A 25,795-nucleotide genomic window follows, 5' to 3' on the forward strand; every position below is an offset into this window, starting at 1 on the left:
GACATGAATAAATGGTGTTTAAGTTCAAATTTTGTGTTTAGATTTGTTGTTATGTATTATTATAATGTACACCTACTCGATTTTAGAGCTGACCATAACCTACTACATTCAGAAGAGCAGAATTGCCAAGGCGATTTATAACTAGAAGTGCTGGAAAGACTTCATTTTAATACAGATGTCATAACTGGAACCTGAGAACATCACTAGAACGAAGCTCCACTTGCTTAAATGTAGGACTTAGGAATTGGCAGTATTGTAATTCCCAAGTTTGACCAAAAAAGAAAAACAGTTGTTTTATGATGTTAAAAATCTGGCTCTCTCCAGTTATATCTAGCTGACTTTTCAAATCATCAAAATATATTAGAGGACAAACAGCATTGAGTATATCCTTAAACAGTCCACACAATAAACAGTCTTCATATGGGATCAAACCTTATAACAGTATTATCAGTTATATTTTGCTAATGAATTTTTTAACATTTAAATTATCTTTTGGGGAGGGATCTTAATAGGGAGGGCAAGTGAGGAAAAAGTGGGCTTCTCAGTTTAAAATAATGGGTAAGCGAATTACTGTTTTTATAGAATGTAAATGTTTAAAACATTCTTCACTGAAAATAAAGATTCTTCTAGTTGTGTTTGACAACTCAGTTGTCAAGAAGTCAATACTAGCAGCTCATTAGAATCAAGAAGTCAATACTAGCAGCTCATTAGAATCAAGCAAATTTTTTTTTAGTTTGAGATCTCTATTAGTTTATGAAATACCTTCACTGCCCTTTATAATAATGTGTATTGACTGAACGAGACCCAGGATTAGGTTTTAACTTTCTGCAAATAAATTTTCTTGTCTTAGATGACTTTATTATGAATGAGTCAAAATAATGATTTTCTATTCTCCAGTGAAAATTTTCTTACTTTCAGATAAAAGGTACGAGATATGTACATATATATATATACTTAAACACAGTCACCTAGAGTTTTAGTGCTGGAAGGATGTTTATCTTGTACCACTGTCTCATTTTACAGATCAGGGAAAAAGAGGTGCCTTTCTAGTCTAATGAGTAGTTCCAAACAAATTGACAAAATGTTGGTGGTCAGAAGATCCAGAGCTTTGGCAGTTTGGGTTTATAAACACAGTATTGAAAATTATGGTAGAATGTCCTCCCATAGGAAGCAAGCAAAACCTGAGGTCTTTGGCTGTTGGTATGCAAATCAGCAGTGGGCAGGAAATAAATGTGATCCTGAGCAGAAAATGTTCTCTTTCCAGATTCTCTTTTACAACAGATGTTTATAGTTCGGTTTTTGGGATCAATGGCAGTTAAAACAGACAGCACTACAGACGTGATTTATGAAGCAATGAGACAAGTACTGGCTGCTCGGGCCATCCATAACATCTTCCGCATGACAGAATCCCATCTGATGGTCACTAGTCAAACTCTGAGGTACATTCAGTTTCATTTTCAGACTTTCATACAATTTCATCTGATTCCCCTTTAAAGGCACATTAACCCACCTGGAGTAGTCTATACTGGAATATTTGCTTGGATTATATGAAGATGCTACTCTTTTTTTTCTGTCCCCTCTCCTTTTTACATTTGATTTTAAAGGGTGCATAGGATAGAGGATGCTCCCTTAATATCTTTAGAAATTCAGTGCTGAGTGAATATTTTTGTTCAAAAAGATGTCATCGCTTGAGTTATTTAATATTATATCTCAGAAATTGAAAATGGAAGATTTTTGTTTTCTTAATTTCTTAGAGTACTGTTTATAAAAATTGACAATAATGAAAACAGGCCATGACCCTGCCTAAAGTAATTGGACCACCCACAAGTAAAATCTGATCAATTTATTTGTTGGAAGGGTCAAAATAAAGAGGACAAGCAACATTAATTACACAATTTGGGATTTCAGATAAGATATATATGAATAACAGTAAATGACTATCAGGTCATAGTTAAGAGTATAAGCTTTATAAAGAGCTGGGCTGTCCAATACTGTAGTCATATATAGCAGTTGAAACATAGCTGGTCTGAATCAACATGTGTTGTTAGTGGAACATAAACACTGGATTTTTAATATGTCATACCTACCCCCACTCACCCCCGAAAAAGTATCTCAATAATTTTTATATTAATTATGTCAAACTGGTAATATTTTAGATATATTGGATTAAATAAAATAATTTTCACCGTTTCTTTTCACTTTTAAAAAATATGGCTGCTAGAAAAAATTTGTGAGGCTCACATTCAATTCTATAGGATAGCACTGCTTTAGAGCCCAAATATATGTTTATTCCTTTTTGCATGTATTAGCTATAGGACCTTGGGGGAAGTTATTTTACCTCTGTGCTTTGGTTTGTTCAGCTATAAAATGAAAATAACTGTATCCATACCACTCATACTATTGTCATGAGAAATAAATGAGTTAATATGTAAACACAACTGTGACTGCCACATGGAGAGTGCTCAAAAAAGTTAAGTAGGAGTTCAGCAAAAAACCGAATTGAGTTTCTTCAAAATTCATTAAGTCAGTCCTTTGCATTTGTTATGAACCTTATCCTGAGAATAAGGTTCTGATGAATAAGACCCTATAAACTTAAAGCTGTTCTCCAAGTGTGTCCTGGGCCTTCTTACAGGCATTGGCTCATTATTTTTACAATCCAAATAGTCATGGAATAATTTCCACCAAAAATATCAGAGGAAATAATATATGTAAAAGAACTGTGAAAAATTATGGTGCATTAAAGGACATTATCAAAAAAGTAAAAAGACAACTTATAGAACAGCAGAAAATATTTGGAAATAAGTACCTCATGAGTGGCTAATATCCAAAATATGTAAAGAATTCTTACAACTCAACAACAAGATAAACGTAATTTAAAAATTGGCAAAGGACTTGAATAGACCTCTAAGAAAGACATACAAATGGTCAACAAGCACATGAAAAGATGTTCAATGTCATTAATCATTAGGGAAGTACAAATTAAAATCACAGTTACTGCTTCAAACCTCATTAGAGAACATAAGAAATGTTGGCAAGTATGTAGAGAAATTAGAACCATTGCTCTTGGGAATGTAAATGGTGCAGCTACTGTGGATAAAAGTTTGGTGGTTCCTCAGTAAGTTAAACATAGAATTACCTTATGACGCAGCATTTCCACTAGTGAGTAGATACCAAAAGAATTGAAAACAGATGATTAAGCAAAAACTCATATATCAGTGTTCATAGCAGCACTGTTCACAATAGCCAGAAGGTGGAAGTCACCCAAGTGTCGATCAGCAGGTGAATGGATAAACAAAATGTGTTATATCCATACAATGGAATATTCAGTCATCAAAAGAACTAAAATACTGATACATGCTATAACATAGATGAGTCATTAAAACATTCTTCTAAGTCATAGAAGCCAGTGACAAAAGACCACATATTGTATGATTCCATTTGTATGAAACAGTCCAGAATAAGCAAATCCATAGATACAGAAAGCAGATTAGTGGTTACCGGGGGCTGTGGAGAGAAGAGAATGGGGAGTGACTGTTTAATGGGTATGGGATTTCCTTTTGAGGTGATGGAAATGTTCTGGAACTCTAGAGAGTGCTGATGGTTGCACAACACTGTGACTGTACTAAATGACACTATTAGTAAATTTTATATAGTTTTTTTTTTTTATATTTTGTGAAATTTAACATATATACATAACAGTGATAACTTTCAAAGTACAGTTTAACAAGGATTTTATAGGTAATTTCAAAGAATGTTATGGGTTACAGTTCCACAGTTCCAGTTCTTTCCTTATTGTGAAATATGAGATATATACAGAAAGGTGGTAACTTTCAAAGTACAATTTAACAAGTAGGTACAGAGCAAATTTCAAAGAATGTTTGGGGTTACAGTTCCACCATTTCAGTTTGTTATATGTTTTTAACCACAATAAACACACACAACTGTAGATTTTATAAGTTGCAGGTTTACAAAACAATCTTGCATGAAATACAGAATTCCCATACACCACCCACCATCAACATTTTACATTGGTGTGGAACATTCATTACAAATGATGGTAGCACATTTTCATAAATAACTTAAAGTTCACTGATTGTGTAGTGTAGTTCCATGGATTTTTTTTGAAAAACTTTTCATCATTACAGCTGTACATTTCAGTGCTGTTCAGCACAATCAGTATTTCAGCACACTGCCTTCTTGCTTCTATGGTTTCTGATGAGAAATTGGCTCTCAATTTAATTGGGACTCCTTGTACATAACACGTTGCTTTTCTCTTGTAGCTTCCAGAACTCTCCTTGTTCTTTGCATCCAATAGTGTGATCAGTATATGACTGGGTGTATATTTCTTCATGTTTATCCTGTGTGGTGTTCTCTGGGCTTCTTAGATGTGTATATTCACCTCTTTTGCTGAGTTTTGGAAGTTCTCTGTCATTATTTCTTTGACTATTCTATACCCCTTTCTTTCTTTTTCTCTGGGGCACCCATAATATGTATATTGGTGCATTTGATGGCATCCCATAGCTGTCTTAGGCTATTTTCACTTAAAATATTTCTTTTTTCTTTCTGTTCCTCAGCGTGAGTCATTTCAAGTGTCTTGTCTTCAAGTTCACTGATTTTTTTCTTCTGCCAGCTGCAACCTGCTCTTGAATTGTTCCTGGGCATTTTTCATTTTACTTATTGTGACCTTCAAGTCCAGTGGTTCTGTTCAGTTCCTTTTTAAAATTTGCCACTTCACTTCGACTCTCATATTGCTCATTTATTCTTTTCCTGATATACTTTTTCTGTATTCTCCTTCATCTCCTTAGGCATTTTTAAGATCATTTTTTTAAAGCTTTATTCAGTGTGTCCACATTTTCATCTTCTTCATTGATGTGTTTCTATATTTTCATCCTCTTCCTTTGGAAGAGCTATCGTTTCCTCTTTGTTTTTCTTGTACTCTTGTTGCACACTACATTTTAATATTTTAAATTATAAACTTTGGATTTATTCCCTGGGGTGTCTGTTTCTTGGTTTTGTAACCTGTTGGTGATAAGACAGAGATTTTCTTGAGCTTCAACCCTCCTATCAGGAAGGTCTGCACAAGGCAAGCAGTGTGCAGGGTTTTCCTTTTCTAGGCGTGTCTTGTCCTGGACTTACTTCTTAGTTGTTTTGGAGTTCCCCCATTTACAGGAGTTTGATTATCTCTTCTGTTTCCCAGGAGCCAGACCTCTTGGGATTTCAAGCTGCAGACCTTTGTCCCGACTGTCCACCTCTATACTTTTTATATTCCTTTTGTTGTCTCATACTGCTTTTGCCTGGAGGACAAATTCTTTCTCATGTCAGTCTTTCCCAGTCATAACAGGAGCAAGAGCCCATGAAGGGGGTGCAGACTATCCCAAGGTGTCCTGGGGAGTGGATCAGGAAAGGTGCCCAAAGCTTCTCCAAGGGCTCCCCAAAGCTGACTTTTCCTGGTCTGCCCAGCAAACGCTGCCCTTCTGCTAAGCGTCCCCAGCAGGCCTGAGGAAGCACTGCATCTTTAAATCTCCACCCCTTTCTGCGGAGGGTTGCAACATTGGCTGTGGTGGCTGCTTGGCTGCTTTGGTCGGGGTGGGGTTCTGATACCTTTGCCTGAGGCGGGTTGAAACAATAGCAGAAGCCATGATCATTGATTGGCCTTGCCCATCCCCAATGTTGGGCAAGAAGATTTTTTTTCAGTTTCTGTCACCAGCAAGCCAGCCAGGGATTGGACCCTGTTGTGGCGTGTTGTGAGAATGGGGCATGGGCACCAGTAGCCCACAAGCAGAGATACTGATTTACAGTTCTTTACCATAATTTATCTGCCTCTTACTCCCTGGATGCTATGCAGTGTTCTTCTGACTTCTGGAGTTTCAAAATAGCTGTTTCAGACATCATGCCCATTTAATAATTGTTTGGGTGGGAGAACTGAGTTCTGGAGCTCCCTATGCCACCATCTTATCTGCATCTATATATCTAAGGTGGTAATAAATTCTCCAGTGAAGTTTATTTTCCCAGATACATCAACCTAATTATTAGAGGATGCTTAAAATGTTGTTAAAGAATCTATTCTAGAATATCTTCTTAAGAAGGTAAACGTTACTCCTCCTATACCCAAACTTATAAAATAGTTCTGTCAAAATCCCTTCACTCTTCTCTCATCCCTACCCCATATAAAAAAAAAGTATTAAACTTAGAATGTTGATCCAGCACTTTAAGGGAAACAAAGTAGTCAACTAATGTTTTTTGTACAGATTATGATCCATCTATATTTTACAGCAGAAGTATTGAGAATTATATATAATGCTGCCTCTTTGGGTAAGCACCAAAATATCACTAATTAATTCTTGTATTTGCTGTAATGTTCCAACAGAAAAGCCTTGAGCTTTACATTGGTTCAGCAAAGGCAGGAACCATGGCACATGCTCCTTATAGATGGTCACATTGAACCATCTCACCTCACCTTCAACCAGGCCTTCTATTTTTATATTTGGGGGATGTTTGTCAGATGTCATTCTGAACAACTACAAACTCGACTAAGAATGTATGTTTATCCAACATTTGTGATATAATGAATCTCTTAATATTTCAGGTTGATAGATCCTCAGACTCAAGTAACAAGGGCCAATGTAAGTACCCTCATACATGATATTAGTGGTTACTCCATAATTCATCTTTGTATCCACTTTAAACATATAGTAGGCACTTAATTATTTGCCAAATTAAATTACTGTCACTAATATTGCACTTTTTGGGGTGACTTTTCCCATATAGAAATACCTTGTTTGTTAATTCCAGTTGTTGTTTTGATATTCAGTCTATTTCTGTTTCTTTTTCTAGTTTGAACTTACCAGTGTCACACAGTTTGCTGCTCATCAAGAAAACAAGAGACTGGTTGGCTTTGTCGTCCGCATTCCTGAATCCACTGGAGAAGAGACTTTGAGCACATACATTTTTGAAAGCAACTCAGAAGGCGAAAAGGTCTTGTTATTTTTCATATTAAGAGTCTGCAGTACTTTAGTCCACACAAGTCCATTTTAAAGGGGGTTTTCCACTATTTCCCCGAGTATGTTGTTGACAATTCTGCATGTCCCCATCCAGGAGTTCTGATAATACCTTCTAGGAAGGTGATCCCACTGAAGAAAACTAACTGGATTAAAATTACACACACACACACACACACACACACGCCCCATGGAAAAAGACCCATCAACCAAAATAGAGCACATGAGAAAGAATTTTAAGGGCAAGATATAATGGTTTAGTAGGGACATCAGGAAATGTTAAGAGCAGTCCTCCCAAATTTGTTCTATTAAACGGAAGTTACAGTGGAGATAAAATAGTCTCAAAGAGCAAACCAAGGAAGATGACAACATCTGGAAGTACATCTAAGCTCTTCTTTTGTTTAGAATGAAAAACTTTGTAGCCATATTTGCTACTCAGAATTAATCAAAATAAATCAGTCCTTTCATTAAGAATGTTTGCCATATTAACATGCAGAGCTAACATGGTTTGAGAGAGAAGGGGGTGGGGAGTCCTATCAAGAATTTTAAACACTGGAATAACTTAGGATTTCACTCACCTGGTGTATGTTTTGAATGGCACAAATTGACAACAGGAGACCAGGAGAGTCGGACACTAATGTGTAGAGCCCCACAAGGTAAGTCTCCTACAGCAGGTCCTGTGTTCCTATGCTGATGTGCACAGACAGTGACCTCACTGTATTCCCATAATCTTTTTTTTTTTTTTTTTCTGCCAAAATCCTTTATCCTTTTCTACTTTAGCCAAAAACTACTTTTCTTGTCTTTTGCAGATATGCTATGCTATTAATTTGGGAAAAGAAATTATTGAGGTACAGAAGGTAAGGTGCATTTTAGTTCTGGTTTGTATAAATACTAAGATTTCTCTCTAAAAGAAAAATGATGCTTTCCAGGCATTGTGGCCAAGTTTGGCATTTCTTTTTAAGCATTCTAACCATCAGACATCTTTGACCAGCTGGTTCCACAGTCATTGATAACATGTGGAGCTAAATAAATTTCACTGCTGCAGCTCCTGCTTTATTTTAACAGTCTTCTTGCTTGCATACTAGTTGGCTATGTGTTCTTTTCTTTCAAATTACGATTGTACAAACTATTATTATTTACCATGTGCTGTAAGGCCTTGTTCCCTCCTCAGTGTGGCGGTGGACCAGCAGCACTGAGACATCACCTAGATGCTTTTTAGAAATAAGACTCTGAGATCTTCTTGTCTTTCAGTAGCTTACAGTCTTTCATCCTTCCAACTAATATCTGAGAGCCTAGTTTTCATAAGAGAAACCCTGCAATTAAAGCAGTGAACAAAACAAATTCACAGTCGCTGCCTCCATGGACCTTTCAGTGAGCACTGTCCACTAAGAACTTCATGCAGTGATGGAAGGGATCTATATCTGCACTAATATGCAGATTAAAATGTGGCTAGTGTGACTAATTAACTGGATTTTTAATTTTATTTTAATTTAAATTTAAACAGCAACACATAGCTAGTGGCTTCCCATAACAGATGGTAGAGTTCTTGTCTATTAGGGAGGGTAGGAGGACCAAGGACCAATACCAACATATATGAGATAATAACAAGCACTGCTAGTTAGTATTTAATGGGCTAGATCAGGGTTTAGCAAACGTTTTCTGTAAAGGGCCAAAAGCTTTTAGGCTTTGCAGCCCATACCATCTCTGTCACAATTACCGAACTCTGCTGTTAGAGCACAAAAGCAGCTATAGATGATATGTAAATGAATGGGCATGGCTCTAAATAAACAAATATTAAGTAAATAAAAGAAAACTTTATTTATGAAAGCAACTGGTGAGCCAAATTGCCATAGTTTGCTGACTCCTGGTATAGATTAAAAATGAGAAAAGAAAAGGGGGTTAAAAGATATTGAAGACAAGTTTTTATGAAGGAGGTTCCTCTATGGACTCTTGGGAAGACAATTAAGATTTAGCTATGTAAATGATATTTTGGCTGAGAGGAAAATCTTGGTCTAGATTCTAGAAGCAGTAAAAGTTGTTTTTTCCCCAGGGAAACAAGGAGATCTACCTGAAAGCACAAATAAACAAGAGTTAGGAGGAATTAGGCTAAATTACAGAAGATACCAAAAGGCAAGCCAAAAGGGTTTTAAGTACATCTTAAGCTTTTTCTTTTTTCCTCTTAAACTCTCATAACTTCAGGATCCAGAAGCACTGGCTCAATTAATGCTGTCCGTACCACTAACCAATGATGGAAAATTTGTACTATTAAGTGATCAACCAGATGACAGTGATGGAAGTCCAAGTGAAAATAGAGGCGCAGAATCTGAAGCATAACTCAATTGCGCCTTTGGGGGAAGAGCACAAAGGAAGGAGAGCTACCTCCTTAAGGGTTTTCAACTTCTCTGATACACAGGCACACTAACCTGGTTTCAGAATGCTGACAATCATTTGTGGAATGTACTCTCGATGCCTTGATACTGAGACTTGGGAGGGAAACAGTAAGAAATGGTTGACAACACATTCCTACTCATCTACAAATGTTATTTTAGGTGCTTTGTGGTAAGTCCTTTTCTTAGATTGCATTGTTCAGCGCTCAAAACAAAAATTATGAAAAATGCATTGTTCACTTTATTTGAATGTCATCTCTTTTCAGTTTCTAGTATCCTTTTTTAAAAAATGGCAAAAGCCTGGATTTACAATTTGATAAACACTAAATATTTCCTATTAATATAATCTATTTTTGTATTTTACTTAATGAGCTTTAAGTGCCTGTCATTCTGAAAATTGTGTATTTATAATCCAGCTCGTCTCATAATTGGACCTAATGGCATTAATCTGTGCAGTTAGGTGAAGAGCATTGCTTTGAGGCCCAAAAACTAGCAGAGATACAGGTCTAGTTTTGATAACTGTTCCAGACATCATACAATAAAAAGATGAGCAGATTAGTACCACAAAAGATGTTGAATTTTACATTAAACCTTAATGAGCCAGCATTCAGAAGCATAGGGTCCTTTTAGATATGATTATTTTTAGTGGTTGATCACTGTGGACAGGGTGCAGCTCTACCAATTCCTGTTTCTTCTGAGCCAGACCCTCCTCAAGGAAGGGACCAATTAATTTTAAAACTCACTTGAAGCACAGCTGGTCGTGAGGTTTGGTATATTCCTCTTTCTACCCTGACATATCCGGTTCCTGCCATCCCAGCCCACTTGAGTTATGCCACACCATTCCCTCCTACCTGTGAAAATAAGCAGCTAAGTATAATGATCTTGAATTGGTACAGTGTGTTTAATTGTAACCACATTCAACAGAGTATCATTCTCTGTAATAAATTAACCTAGCAATAAATGCTAGCAAATAAAGACTATCATCCTGTTTCTTTCTTTGCTTTTTGTGGTTATTTTCTAGAACTGGGAAAAAGAACTAAAGTCAGTTTTGTAGCTTTAACAGTTAATTTCTAAAAATCCAGGGCACAATGAAAGCACAGCAAAAGGGACATGCTATTAAAAAAATCTATTTAACACAAGTGGTATAATGTAATCCCATTGCCAAAGTTTTTAAAAGGTGCAGTTTCTCTCCTTTTTGAAATGGTAGATTCATAAAACAACTCTTGGAACCCAAAATTAGGTTAATGTTTTAAGGCTCCACTTATTTAATCTGAACCCCATCAGAGATCAATGTTTATGAATTCAGATATCATAACTATATGACACCAATGAGTTCTCTAACAAACAGGTTGCAAGAGCCACAGTCCTGAACTTTTTTTCTGCCCTGTTTAGAATTGTTTGGGGTGGGAGGAGGGAAGGAATCTCAAGTCCTGAACAATTATTAGGTTGGAAACTAAAATTAAAGTTTTAGGCACTATAAATGTGTAGCTTAACTAAGACACAAAGCATGCAAATCAAAGAAAACAGGAAAAGGCTAAAATTCTGCACATTAAAATGAACTGTTCATCAAAAAATATCATATAGAGACTAAAAAGACAAAATTAATCGAAGAAGATATTGGCAAACACCCCCGATAAACAAAAAATTAGATTCCAGAACATATATATACACACACACACACATACACACACACACAACACACATATATATTTATATAAAAATATATATAATACTACAATTCATAAGAAAAAGACAAATTACTCAAAAGGGGATCATGAAGGCATTTCAAAGAATAGAAAATACAAAGGGCTTGTAAATTATAGAAATATGTCCAATCTCAAAATTATCAGGGAAATGCAAATTAAAACCACACGAAAACAGTATTTTAACATTCACTAGATAAAGTCAGTCAACAAGAGTGCTGATATGGATGGAACAACTGATAACAGCAGTGTTCTAGTTTGCTAATGCTGCGGAATGCAAAACACCAGAGATGGATTGGCTTTTATAAAAGGGGGTTTATTTGGCGACACACTTACAGTCTTAAGGCCATAAAGTGTCCAAGGTTACACATCAGTAATCGGGTACCTTCACTGGAGGATGGCCAATGGCATCTGGAAAACCTCTGTTGGCTGGGAAGGCACGTGGCTGGTGTCTGCTCCAAAGTTCTGGTTTCAAAATGGCTTTCTCCCAGGACATTTCTCTCTAGCAAGCTTGCTCCTCTTCAAAATGTCACTCACAGCTGCACTGACTTCCTTCTCTTTGAGTCAGCATGTTTATATGGCTCCACTGATCGAAGCCCACCCCAAATGGGTGGGGCCATGCCTCCATGGAAATATCCTATCAGTTATCATCTACAGCTGGGTGGGGCGCATCTCCAAACGTTCCAACTTAATCCCCACTATTATGTCTGCCCCACAAGATTGCATCAAAGAATATGGCTTTTTCTGGGGGACATAATACATTCAAAACGGTACATTCCACCCCCTGGACCCCAGAAAAACATATTCTTTCCAAATACAAAATACATTCATCCCACAATACCACAGAAACTTAAATCATTTCAGTAACAACAGTTAAGTACAAGATCCCATCAAAATCAAATATAGGCGTGCTCAGTCCTAAGGCATACTTTTCCTTTAGCTTTGGATCTGTGGACTTAGAACAAGTTATATGCTTCCAGTATACAAAGGAGGGACATTCATAGGATAAACATTCCCACTGCCATAAGGAGAAAGAGTAAGGAAAACAGGGTTAACAGGACCAAAACAGTTCCTAAAACCCGCAGGACAAACTCCATTAGATTTCAAAGTCTGAGAGTCATTTACAGAACATGTTGCATCCTTGGGGCTTGAGAGTGGGAGTCTAACCCTTCCTAAGGGCCTTTGTGGCAGCCCTTTCCTCTCCAAACGCTTGGGTGAGTGCTCCAACATATTCACACATTGGGGAGACCACCTTCTTGGCCCCACCCTCCTCAAACATCGGGGCAGCTCCCAGATTCCCTTCCATCTCCGGGGCACACGCTCAACCCCTTCAGAACAGTGTGGTGGCAGCCAGGCTCTCCCCAATTCCGTGGGAATGTGCTCCACCCTCTTTGGGGCTTTGGGTGGCAGGACATTTCCTGAGCATCGAGGTGGAAGGCCCGCCCTCGACCTCCAGGGCAAACACCCTTTCCATGCGTGTGGGCTGCTTCGCTCTCCTAGCCCAAGGCCTCTTGACTCCAGACCTCAACCTCCATGGCCTCTGTCTTTGAAGAAATTTTTCCTTCAATTTTTTCCTTATCTGTCTCCTCCAGTCCTGACCGACAATGGCTCTGTCTATAAAGATCTCGCAAAAATTCTGTTGGCTTTGCATGAAGCACACAGGGGTCAAAGCCGCCAGACAATAGGACTTTCCACAAATCCTTTCTGGATAATTCCATCTCCAATCTTGGCTTGTACTGAAATGGCGGCTGGGTTCCACGTTTGGTTACATCCTCATGTTGGGCTGTAGCTTCTGGGATTCCACCCACTGGAAGCCCATAATTTTCTAAGCCATCAACTTCTGGTTTCTTTGAACCCAAGAGTTCAGTTCTAAGTTTATCTCTCTCTGCTCGCATTTTACTATAAGCTGCAAGGAGAAGCCAGGATACATCCTCCACGCGTAGTCTGGAGATCTCCTCAGCTAAGTATTCCAGGTTGTTGCTTCCAGATTCTTCCTTCCATCTGACACCAGGACTCAATTTTGCCAAATTCTCTGCCACTTTAAAACAAGGATTGCCTTTCTTCCAGTTCACAACACATTGATCACCTCTGTTCAAGGCCTCGTCAGAAGTATCTTTAGAGTCCATATTTCCACAGACAGTCTCTTTAAAGCAGTTTTGGCCTTTTCTATCAAGCTCCTCACAGCTCTTCCAGAAACTCCCCATTATCCATTTAAAAAGCCGTTCCAACATGTTTGGTATTTGCAAACTCAGCAGCAAAATCACCCCACTTCTCTGGTACCAAAATCTGTTCTAGTTTGCTAATGCTGCGGAATGCAAACACCAGAGATGGATTGGCTTTTATAAAAAGGGGGGTTTATTTGGCTACACAGTTACAGTCTTAAGGCCATAAAGTGTCCAAGGTAACACATCAGTAATCGGGTACCTTCACTGGAGGATGGCCAATGGCGTCCGGAAAACCTCTGTTAACTGGGAAGGCATGTTTTTATGGCTCCACTGATCAAGGCCCATCCTGAATGGGTGGGGCCACATGCCTCCATGGAAATATCCCATCAGTTATCATCTACAGTTGGGTGGGGTGCATCTCCATGCAAACAACCTAATCCAAATGTTCCAACTTAATCCCCACTATTATGTCTGCCCCACAAGATTGCATCAAAGAATATGGCTTTTTCTGGGGGGCATAATACATTCAATAATACATTCAAACTGGCACAAGCAGCAACTCCAGTGCTGTGAAATTCCACTGGTAACAGCAGCATGTATCTAGTAAACCTGGAAGTGCACATGTTATTACCTAGTGGTTTCTCTCATGGCTACAAATCCTAGAGAAACTCTTAACACATGTACCCAGAGACATGTACAGTGCTTACAGCAGCACTCTTCATAGTATCACAAATTCAAAAATAACCCAAATGTCATCAACAGTAGAACGATAAAATTGCTATGTGTTCATGTAGCAGACTACTAGAGAAGTAAAAATAAATGAACTATAGATACATTCATCAACATGGATGAATTTCAAATCTAATGAATGAAAGACGTCATAAAAGCCTACAGTAAGATTCCATTTATAATTGTTAAAATGAAAAATTACCATATTATTTAGGAAAATAAAAAATTGTTAAACTGAGAAAAACAAGGGTATGATCGCTACAGAATCCCACATAGTGGTTTCACCAAATGAAAAGATGCAACAAGAACAGTGGGCGCTTCTACGGTAGTGGGTACAGGCTCTTAACCTGCACGGAGGCTACCCAAGTGTTCTTTCTTTTTACTCTTTGAACAGTACATACATACTACACTGCTTTGCATGTATGGCATATTTTTTAATAATTTTAATTTAAGAAACTAGGTGACTTTCCTTTCTCTCAACTTACTGAACTGTGTATTATTGCACATTTTGACTCTACAAATTATTAATGCACATTAAAGGACTCTACAAAATTAACAAGTGCCATGTAAATGACAAGTGGAATAGGGTGGAAAATGGGACCTCTTTAGAAGATGGCTGTCCTCACCAATTTTCATTTCCCAGTGTTGCCAATGATTCTTTAGCCATCATACCCTGCCTGACCATCTTCTTTAGGGAAGAGCAGAACCTTCTTTACATATCCACACTTAGCTGAGTTATTTAAAAAGGAATAGTTCTTATGAAATCCACTAAAAGTCAAATAGATTATTCAATTACAAAAGTAAGAGCAATAATAACAGCTAACACTTATATGCCAAGCGTGTTTCTTCCTGTGAGAGTAATCATAAAGATAGTTAATACATATAGCAATCACTGTCTATTGATATAAAAAGTGCCTTACAAAAACTTAATCCTCAAACAACCTATTTAGCTACATACTATTATCTCCATTTTATGCCTGAGGAAATGAAGCACCGAGAGGCAAAGTAACTTTCTTGTAAGGAGCATATCAGGATTCAAATCACAGTCTAGCTCCAGAGTCTTTGCTTCTAACCACTGTGTGCTATATTAGAGCCTCAGGAGAAAATCTGAGACAAAGCCATCTCCAAATGTTTCTCCCAATAAATTCAAGTTTGAAGATAAGTCTGATACTCAGTAATTTTATCAACCTACAGTACATCTTGAATTCCTCCAATTTCTCTTTTATTCCTAAATATATCTCCACTAATGGGAAATGGAGGAATCAGTGAAGTAAGTGGTAAAGAAGAGCCAAACTACTGAATTAAAGAAAAAATATTCATTTACTTGTTCAACTTTATTTTTTATATACTATATATAACAATTTACTTTTATATAAACCTGCACAAAAGGTAACAAAGGGCACAAAGAAAGCACAGCAAAAGGACTGTAGTACCTAGTCAATATGAGAATAATGTGATCCCATTGCCAAAGTTTTTAAAAGGTGCAGATTTATATAAATTAAATTGTAACAGACCCACCACCACATCTCTTGAGTTCACTGTGTAGTCCTATGACTTCATTAAATCTCCACAGATTTCCATTTATTCTGGATTCCTTTCTTTTATTTGAAATCTCTGACAGCCTATTAAGTTATTCCCAACATCTAAAAACTTTTCATTTAAAAAAAAACAAATGTAGCATTAAAGCTGCCATAAGAAAAGGAATACCATCAGTCTGAAACTCTTCTGTAAAATGAAGCTGGAAAAATAGTTATGCTAAAATTACTAAAATTAGTTAAAGTCTACCTTTTAAATTTAGCAAATCCAGCATAAAAGAATAAGGTGATGAGGTATGTTATAGTATTATCTCATCTTTCTGACAGATTTACTCTAAGAAAAAAGGAGCAGCAATGAGACGCCCTTACCAAAAACAATTTCCCCAGTGTAGTACTTAAGTCTCTTGTATATTATTGTTTTAGTTCAACTCAGGTTTGCAAACAGCACTACAGTTACTTCAAACATATTAAACTGCAAATTAATGGTCCCTTCCCAAGGTTAGGATTTAAAATAGAAAACGCATGCAGGTTCTTTTTATTTACAAAGAGCAATCAATGGAAAAATCAAGAATATAATAAAAGAAAGAAACAACAGTTCTTCACCTGGGATACACGGAGAGGAGCCAATTCCCCCTTCATTTTATACTTGAAATTTTTGCCTATGTGTTTGCAGGCATTTTTTAAAAACAGAAATACCATTTATTTCATTAGATTAAAGGTGACTCCCAAAAAGGTCTACTGGTTTAAGACATTCCATTTTAAACAAAAATCCAGGGGATGAACATTTCTGAAATTACATTTATTGATGTTTATACATATTGCATTCTATTCTTAGAAAGGGGATAAGGGGGCACACAAGACAGGTAACAAACTTGCCATCTTTTACAAAATCTAATTAGAACTGACAATATTATGGTTAGTCCTTAATTCCTGAGAATTTGAACATCACTAGGTTTTCTGTGAATTTAACAAATACTCACATTAATTTTTAAATTCTAGTATATCTGGAAACAATAAAAAAAACTAACACCAATATGTTAGCAAGGAATAGCATTATCCAAATGTATATATTAACATAAGTGTGAATACACTCAAGCTCTGTAGCTCTGGAGTTTAATACCACTTAAATATGCTTAAATCTTTTCAGAGATTTTATTTCAAATATGTGACTTTATTGTAATTTGTCCAGGCTGCAGTGACATTATTTTTTAACTAAAGGCAAAATAATAATCTGTAATTTTCTTCTCAATTGTAGGTATGCAGGAAGTAAGTTTATGAACTTTATCTAGTATTAATTAAAAATTAATTTACGTGTGTGGGGACAATGAAGCGATATTTGATTCTCTTCTAATTACAACTTCTATCAATTAAAGGAGGAGATTTTAGAGTAGAAAGGAAAAAAATTCTGTTGCTATGAAATGCTGACTAATTTGATATAATCAAATACACGATCATTAAAACCATTTACAATGAAAAGTTTGAAAATATAAATTATTAATTATGCAGCATGCTTTAGGGCCATTTCTACAGTTAGTATGAATTATGAATATTAAATGCCTTTAATCTATTATCCATAATTCTGTACATCATGTTCATATAAACAAAAAAAAACATTTCCGACCATGAAAGTGTTTACCTTGGGCTGGGAAAGTTACCCTGACTGTAACCAATGAATACAGACAGAGCACTGGACACCCATTCTAAAAACTGGAAATCAAAGAACGTTAGAATTACTTCTAAGATTTACCAAAGAAATGCTGAGCAGACAAGTGCAATGAAAAAAAATCAAACATTTCCCAAAAGGATATTGGTATTATATTTAAAGTTTTAAACTTTTTTTTTTGTTTCATTGTAAAAGTAATATTTTATTTTATTAAAAGAATACAGGCCATGTGTAGCCCTTTTAACTACCAACTTGCATAACTTTGACAAAAATAAAGCTAGTAGCTTGCCAGAAACTTAATTTACTCAAAATCTTCCTGCACTTTTTAAATCAGTAAAAGATTTCATTACTAGAACTTTATTCTCACAGTGTTGGTTTTTTAAAAGCCTGCACAGTGCAATTATTATTTAATCTGATGTCTTAGATTATACTTGTAATTTTTAAAGAAAAAAAGTCTGCCCAAACCAAGATTTCAATTCAAACTTAATGTTAGAAATAAGAATTCATTTGATACTCTTGGATTATCAATCATAATGCCTTCAACCAAAACTGAAGCTTCAAGCAGGATTCTGTGGCATTATCTGAATTTTCTTTCATCTTGAGTATTAAATAAATCTTAAAGCAGTTGTTGAAGATTAAATGTTCTCAAAGCATGTAAACTAGTTATAAAACGTCTCACCCAAAGACAGCAGCAGCTCTTGTGAGTCACAAGAAATTAACAATGAATGAATAATCATCAGTTTTTATGGTACATAAAGAGCGCATAACACATTTATGCCTCATCTCTAGTATCAAAGCCATCTTCATAGATTTCTTTTATAATAATATGTATGCTTCATAAATTTGAGGCTGAATTCCTTTTTTTGAAACATGTATTTACTGGCTATACATACTATATGCATTGAATTTCCAATGACTTCACACAAATATGGATGAAACACCTATGCAAATACAATTTATAAATGCTAACATAGATTATAAGAGATCTGAGGTGGCAGTTTAGGAATTTGGATTTGCCCTTCTGTAACTTCAAATCAAGTAAAGTCCAGGAAAAATCCTATTTTCCAATCTCATTCTCAACCTTTGGAAAGTAGTCTTTGGAATAAGAACAGACTTAACTTTAGAGCACTGCCATAAAGAGTTGCAATATCTAAATATTTTCCAGAGATGTGACCCAGGAAATAATTTATCAATAGCTTATAAACCTCCATGTCACTGGCAACAGTATTAACACAATTTTGATGATTTCACATGGGCAATGCATACCATCAATATCATTTCACAACAGGATCAGCAGACACAGCACTGTCGGACAGGTCTCCATTGCTTGCTTTAGTGTCTTCTGAAGGCAGGAATTGAAAATAACAATGGACATATTTATGTATTTATGTTCATTTGAAAAAATGAATTTAAAAACAATTTGAGAAGAAACAGCTATGCTGCTAAATTTCAAAGTAAGAAAATGCTGCATCCACCAAATATTTCTCTAATATCAAAAATTATACTTGTTTACCTTAATTAAAAAAAAATCTAGGCTAAATAATGCAAATACAATGTTTCAACTGGTTTTTAATGGCAGTCTAGAGTTGAATGGACCAAAGTGCATCTGGGGCAGACTTTCAAACTGCACAAGCACCTTTCACCTGTGGGATTTTGATACCCCTCTTCTAAGGAAGGCATGTTCCTCCCAGCCCATTTTCCCCAACCAGGCCAAGAATCTCAGTAACATGGCTACAAACTCACATACCAAAATTGTACAGAGTAACCAACTTTCCATTTGTAGATATAATTTATTTTAAAAAACTTTTTATTATGCTTGTGAGAATGAACTGCTGATTTTCTGGACAAAATGTCATGTGCACATACATTAGTCAAATAATTTAGTCTCCTAATGATGTGTCTGGCAACTGTGACTACATCTCTGAGCAACCTTCAGCTGAAACAGCGTCTTAAAACAGAAAAGCGACTCAGGCATTCTGAGTGATATGTGTCAACCAGATCCCTAGAGAATTCCTTAAGAAGAAGGGACAAAACAAGAAGTCTTATTGCCATGAGACTGAAGGTTTTGTTTTGTTTTAATGCTTTAGACCTTAAAGCAAATATCCAATACATCCAAACAGTTCTTCCAGTCACATGGACTGGGCAAAATTCTGCCTGAGAAGAAAGAACCTAGGAAATAATGGAGTTTCTTCACAATTTAGATTATACTCAATTCAAATTCTTCCAAGAGGCTTTGCTAAATATTCTTAGCCTTGAAATCATGACCTCAAACATAAAGTATACAATTTTCATTTAATAACAGCCTCAGTCATTTACAAGCACATGCATACTACTTATTCAGTCTAGATTCCAAAAATGCCCTAATATGCTAATAAGTAACATCTAATTATGCAAATTGTCTGGGAATAAGGTAGTTGATATAAGTAGTTCATGCAAATGAATCACCTCAGTGTAAAAAAAGTATATTTTAAAATTTAACTGACATAAGATTAATAAAAACATCTTGTTTTATGAAATAGTAAGTTTTATGAGTTGATTCATAAAAATTTTATGAAATATAATTAAAAAAGCAAGAAGAGCAAACATGGAAACTGTAAGGGTCAACTGAGTAGCTCTACTGGCTGTGGAGCTTTCAAGCAGAGGAAAGAGAAAAATGCATTACATAATTTCCATGACAATAAAAGGGAAACAGCTGTCCCTCAGGGAAGGTAATTGTTCTTAAATTTTAAATCTGAGAGAAATGTATCATGAGGAAATTAGGTGTGCCATGTTCTCAAGCATTACAATGCATAAATACTTTCTTACCATCCTATATATAATTCGGTGGACAAAATTCAGTTCCTTAATGACTCAAGTTCATTGCTATGACTATCAGTTATTATGGCTACACTATACTACACTCTAATTCTCCAGGGCCTGGCTAGGGAGAGCAAGAAGCTGTTTGCTGTGACACTCAATAGCCCATATACCTCCATAATCACTTGTCACATCTCATTCAGTTAATGTCTAGTCATCAGCAGCTCTGCCTTCAGCCACATTTAGGGTTCCTCACCTAATTGGTTCCTTTCAATCTGATATTGGTCAAAGAGTGAAAGAGCAAAACTAAGGTTGTTAAATTTTATTTACATTAAGATGAATCTGAATAAGGGCCTAAAGGTTACCAGAAAATGAAATGCATAATCTATGGAAACTTCTCTTCAGTTTCACATATGATGCACACAGCCTTTTCTTTTTTGTAAAGACATTTCTAGTTCTATATTATTTTCCAAAAGGACAAGAAAGCTGGAAGTCTGACGAGATAAAATGAGGCATTAGTGTCTACTACTGGAGAAAGACTTACTGGTCTTTCTGAATTTAAACCACTTACTGACCTTCCTTTTCTTTCTTTTCCTGGTTTTCTTCAGCTGCAGTCTTGTCTGCTCTGAAGAAAATTCTTGCACTGCTCAGTGAGAAATAGAGCAATTCAAATTCCTAAGTAAATAAAAAAAGTTTTAAAATAAAAGGTGAAAATATTTACAGCAAAATATCAAAAGTATTTATATTTTAATGTCTATTTTTTATTATTTTTAAAAGCTTAGGGAGAAATCATAAATACAGAAACTGAACTAAGTAGCCAACTGTTTTCAAGATCTGAGTCAAATGGCTTCCGAATACCATTCATTCTAAAAAAATACTCTTTTGACTACTATTTATCTCACTTGTGAAAATGGAGACTACTATAATGGGTTATATTTTTCAGATATCAAGAAGTAATGGATATCAAAAAACAAGTCAGAGCTTATTTGACTATTACTCTCCTCTACCTGTAGATAGACATCCAGTCGCTTCTGCGTGAGATTCATGGTTTGTAGTAGTTTTTCATCTTGACTAGTTGACTGCACATTCTGTTGCTTAGCAACTGCTCTTATCTCCTTCAGGTACTTCTCTCTAACAGACTGGAACCAGTGAAGTGAATCAAACTCCTGGTACTGATCCAGAAGTTTTAGAATGTAAGCCACACCTGTAGTTATTAACAACACCAAAGTTAAAATACATTGAGTACAGACATTTTATTCTATTCCTTCACCAATAACTCCTAGCACTAAACTGATCATTTTGAATTAATCATCTTTCAAGTTACACACTTTACAGCACAGGCAATTCAGTTTATCAACATTGCTTACTTCCTCCTTTAAAAAAAAAAAAAAGATGCCAAGGTTTAAAGAACTTAACAACCAATTAACCAACTAATAAAGCCAACCAGGAAGAAAAAAATAATAAAGTGGCCATGAAAATCACCTGGAGAAACATGGCTATAAGGGTGGAAAAATACTTCCTAAGCTAAACGGACAGCAACTGTGAATGCTGCAGGGACACCAAGGAAACGAAACACGAGTGCTAAACCTGTAAAACCATAACAAAAGCAAAAGCTAAATATTAGGTCAAGCTAGACTAAGGGATTAGTAATACCAAGAGGGCAATGATAGTTATAAATGATGGAAAAAAGTACTGCCAGTCAGATGGCCCAGCCAAAAAAAAAAACAAACTAAACATTGCTTGTGAAAAACAAATCTATAAAAAAACACATAAACCTGTTTTCTAGCAAATATGCCTAAGACTCCATTATAAAATGAACATAAAATTAACGGTAAAACAATTTCATTAAGCTTACCCATGGCAAAACCATCGTCAGTAAAAGCAGCTCCAATTTTATTTTTTTTATTCAATTTCTCCTTGCAACTAATGGAATGTTCTACAAAGTTGAGGGTCTAAAAAGATATAACATATTAGGAAAAAACTGTGCTAAGAACAACTTCAAAATTTAGTTCCTAAAACAGACATTTCAAAAATTATAAACAGAATCTCTTCTAGGTTCCTATCCTTTTGATTTGAAACAACTGCCTCATACATGCAGCTTCTTGGTAAGGACACAAATCTGTACAAGTCTCTCTTAAAGACTCTTTTTCCTTCCACGTCCTTTAAACAGGGACATTCCATCTGTGCTAGTTTCGATGTATTATGTCCCCCAAAACGCCATTATCTTTGATGCAATCTTGTGGGGGCAGACATATTAGTCTAAAAGGATTAGATTTTAGAATCCTTTGGGTGTTTCCATAGAGATGAAACCCACCCAACTGTAGGTGATAACTCTGATTGGATAATTTCCATAGAGGCATGGCCCCACCCATTCAGGATGGGTCTGAATTAAATTACTGGCGCACTATATAAGCTCAGACAGAAGGAGCAAGCTGCTACAGCCAAGAGGGACACTTTGAAGAATGCACAGGAGCTGAGAGGAACTGCAGTTTACAGAGACATTTTGGAGACAGCCTTTGAAAGGATACACCAGCCATGTGCCTTCCCAGCTAAAAGAGGTTTTCTGGACACCATTGGCCATCCTTCAGTAAAGGTACCTAACTGTTGATGTATTACCTTGGACACTTTATGGCCTTAAGACTGTACCTGTGTAATCAAATAAAACCCCTTTTATAAAAGCCAATCCGTTTCTGGTGTTTTGCATTCTGGCAGCATTAGCAAACTAGAACACCCCAAATCACTGCTTAACCCTAGCTAACTGCCTTGTATGTGATTTGCAAATAAATATTATCTGCATTTTAGAAATGAGTACACTGAGGCTTGGGAGATTTATTATCCTAAATTACTGAAGTCACATACTAAGTGAAATTTGGACATAGTAGTATTACGGTTTTACTGCAGAGCACACACACTCTTAAGATGGCAGTCCTTCCTTCCACCCACCCAATTCATTCTAATATACTACGTCTGTGCCTGGTTATACAGGATCAGTGTCTTCTGGATGAAGGTCGAATTCCCCAGTCCAAAATTCGTGACTCTTCCTAATACTATTCACATGTCCTTAAACACTCTGCCACAAACTTACTTACACACTGTACCCACACTACAGTATTCTTTTCATCCTAGTTTTGTCACTTAATAGCTGAATGACCTCAAATGGGTTATTTAACCTTTTGAGCCTCGTCCTCATCTGTAAAAGTAGATAATAAGAGTACCCTTTTCTCAGGGTTGTGAAAATTAACTGAGATAATTTCCTTAAGAACTCAGCATACTAATTGGCCCAGTGCTGCCATGTTGTCACTTACACGAGCTTCCACTCTACCTTACAATGCCCAGGTATAGGAGTAGAGTGGCCAAATAGCAGAACAGTGCTATCTGAACAAAACAGAGCTTCTTTTGAAAATACAGTTCCTCCATATGTCTTATCTGATCATACTTTATTCAACAAAGATTTACTGAAGCTTACCATGCACCAGCCATATTATTAAGCACTTCAGATAAAAAATTTAGAAAAAGAATACCATCAGAGTTCATACTCTAGAGCAGCACAGTCTGCTACACAGAGCTGTCGGCAGTGATAGTCCAGTACATGACTGACTAGTGCTCCTGAAGAAGCAAATTTTTAATTTTATTACATTTTGTTTAATCAAAATTTAAGTAGCCACATGTGGCTACACATGGACAGCACAGCTCTAGATGAATAAAGAGAGACCTGTTTAAAAAATAATTGATACAGTATGGTAAGTGCTATAATAACCTATAAGGAAACAAAATATCAAAGTTTTACTTTTATTGCCTACAACACTTATTTGGCAATTAAACACATTTGGCAATTAATCACATATTTGTGACATCTTTACCAACTATTATTTAAATCTTTTATAGATAGCTCACTTATGATTTTCTTTTTCTGGAACTAGAATGTAAACTCAACCACAAAAATGGTGTCCTATATTTCTTTACAGTGCTCTTAATCCATTTTGTTTTCTCCACCACTAACTGAATTCTGACAGCTGACCTTAAAACTTCAAGCTCTCCTCTAAGCTCACAAATGGTGCCACTGATGTTTACCATGTATGGCTTAAGTATATCATTCTTGTAAATTAAAGAAATATGCTAGGAATTCACCCTAAGTTAACTACACTGTTTCAGAGTACACCTACATCAGATTCCCCTCCAGTTTGACACTTTCTTAAGATGAAAAATGATGCTTATCAGATTAATATGGACATTTCTATTACACCATAGTTATGACAGAGAATTAACAATAAATACATACAGAAACAGTAAAAAGTAATTACAGAAAGTAGAAAGGAAAATTCACTTTCTCTGTGAGTATCTATGGACATCACCATCCATTACCAAAACTCTTCTATTACCCCAAATGGGAACTCTGTACCAATTTAGCATTAATTCCCCATTCCCTATCCCAACCCTGGCCCCTGGTAATCTGTTTCTGACTATGAGTTACAAAATAACTGTTTTCTTGAAAAAAAAGTTAGATGTAATGAAAGCTATATCTGCTTGGTGGTATATTTAGGTTTTAGAGCTATCCATTTACCATTTAAAAAAAAAAAAATCTTATTATAGAAATGTGTAGAGAAAAAAAATAACTCTTACTGCTAAAAGGTATAATTCTGCCCAAAGATCATATGAGAAACACGTACTGGTATGCACTCAAGTCATTTAAATCACACTAAGATTTCTCTGAAAGTTATTAACAAATAAGACTCTATCTTAACTATACATAACTTTTATTCGGCATGGCTAGTAAGTAAAAATTCTAGTCCACATTCATTGAGATCAGATTTAGTCTTACCTACAAGAATAAAGTCAGTAACACAGTCTCTATGAATTTCATGCTGCAAATGAACTGGATTTATTTATTCATTTTTTGTTGTTGTTTAAGGATTCATTTTAATACTCACCAGAGGGGGAACAATGATATAGAAATTTCGGAGATGTATATTCTTTGGCCTTCGAAATTCTGGTGCAAAAACATCCACAAGCATTTTGAAATATTCTGTGCCTTCGGCAGAATTTCGTGTGTGATCACTAAGGACTGAATCCAAATGCCTAGAAAGCAAAAAAGAATTTACTTGGCTCCTTTCTCAAAAGAAGGTGTAGCTTTTTAAATTCATGTCTCATCAGGTTAGATGAGAGCATTCAAAATAGTAAACATTATGAGATTTATTTCCTTAGAATTCGGAATGAACTCATTTTCTTATAGGCAGAAATTAAACAATGCTGTTTTATTAACTTAGTTCCTAAAATAGACTATATAGGGCATCTTGGAACTTACAAAAGAATTCTGTATTTCTTCTTCACACACTGAGCCCAGGAGAAACCCATTTCACTGTAAATAAATTCCTCTTCATCTTAAATTTCTTCGCTTAATCGTGCTTCTACATGTCCTTACCTTAAACTGAAACCTGGTTCTCTTTCCAGAACTTAGCTTCCCTTTCAATCTTCAGAAACATTAGCTGCTTTTTCTCCTACATCCCTCATATACAGCTACTACCGCTTACAAATTACTATTCCTCCATCATGGAAAGCAGAAATCTCTCCTTTGAGGCTCACACAATCCAACTACACTACCCAACTACTCCCTTCTGAAAGCAGGCATCTATCTAGTAACCTCTTAACTACTCCCTGTATTTATTTAGGACTTTGATGTCTACTCTAGTTCCCCTCCATCATTCTGGAGGACTTCACTGTCCATTTGGATATGCTATTCATTGTCATAACCCCAAAACTCCTGACTTTACCTGCATTTACTTTCATTTCACTTTATATCAACCATCCACTTCCTTGGACAA

At 36.0% G+C, this 25,795-nt stretch overlaps 2 protein-coding genes across 4 annotated transcripts in view; one reads left to right on the top strand and one right to left on the bottom strand.

Annotated features, from left to right (window-relative positions):
• Window positions 1-10,377, top strand: part of APPL2 (adaptor protein, phosphotyrosine interacting with PH domain and leucine zipper 2) — a 69,035-nt gene extending 58,658 nt beyond the window's left edge. For 2 of the 3 annotated variants that reach the window (XM_037847852.1, XM_037847854.1), the window contains 5 exons: window positions 1,265-1,439; window positions 6,587-6,623; window positions 6,835-6,975; window positions 7,808-7,855; window positions 9,198-10,377. In XM_037847852.1, coding sequence (XP_037703780.1) covers window positions 1,265-1,439; window positions 6,587-6,623; window positions 6,835-6,975; window positions 7,808-7,855; window positions 9,198-9,332 — 536 coding nt within the window. In that variant the 3' untranslated portion in view covers window positions 9,333-10,377. The remainder of the gene's footprint in view (window positions 1-1,264; window positions 1,440-6,586; window positions 6,624-6,834; window positions 6,976-7,807; window positions 7,856-9,197) is intronic. The other variant, XM_037847853.1, reaches the window with a different exon arrangement.
• Window positions 10,378-16,297: 5,920 nt separating this feature from the next.
• Window positions 16,298-25,795, bottom strand: part of WASHC4 (WASH complex subunit 4) — a 143,127-nt gene continuing 133,629 nt past the window's right edge. The window contains 5 exon segments of the mRNA XM_037847856.1: window positions 16,298-18,522; window positions 20,552-20,651; window positions 20,984-21,180; window positions 21,832-21,928; window positions 24,905-25,052. Coding sequence (XP_037703784.1) covers window positions 18,455-18,522; window positions 20,552-20,651; window positions 20,984-21,180; window positions 21,832-21,928; window positions 24,905-25,052 — 610 coding nt within the window. The 3' untranslated portion in view covers window positions 16,298-18,454.

Source organism: Choloepus didactylus, chromosome 8 (assembly GCF_015220235.1).
Source record: "Choloepus didactylus isolate mChoDid1 chromosome 8, mChoDid1.pri, whole genome shotgun sequence".
NCBI lineage: Eukaryota > Metazoa > Chordata > Mammalia > Pilosa > Megalonychidae > Choloepus > Choloepus didactylus.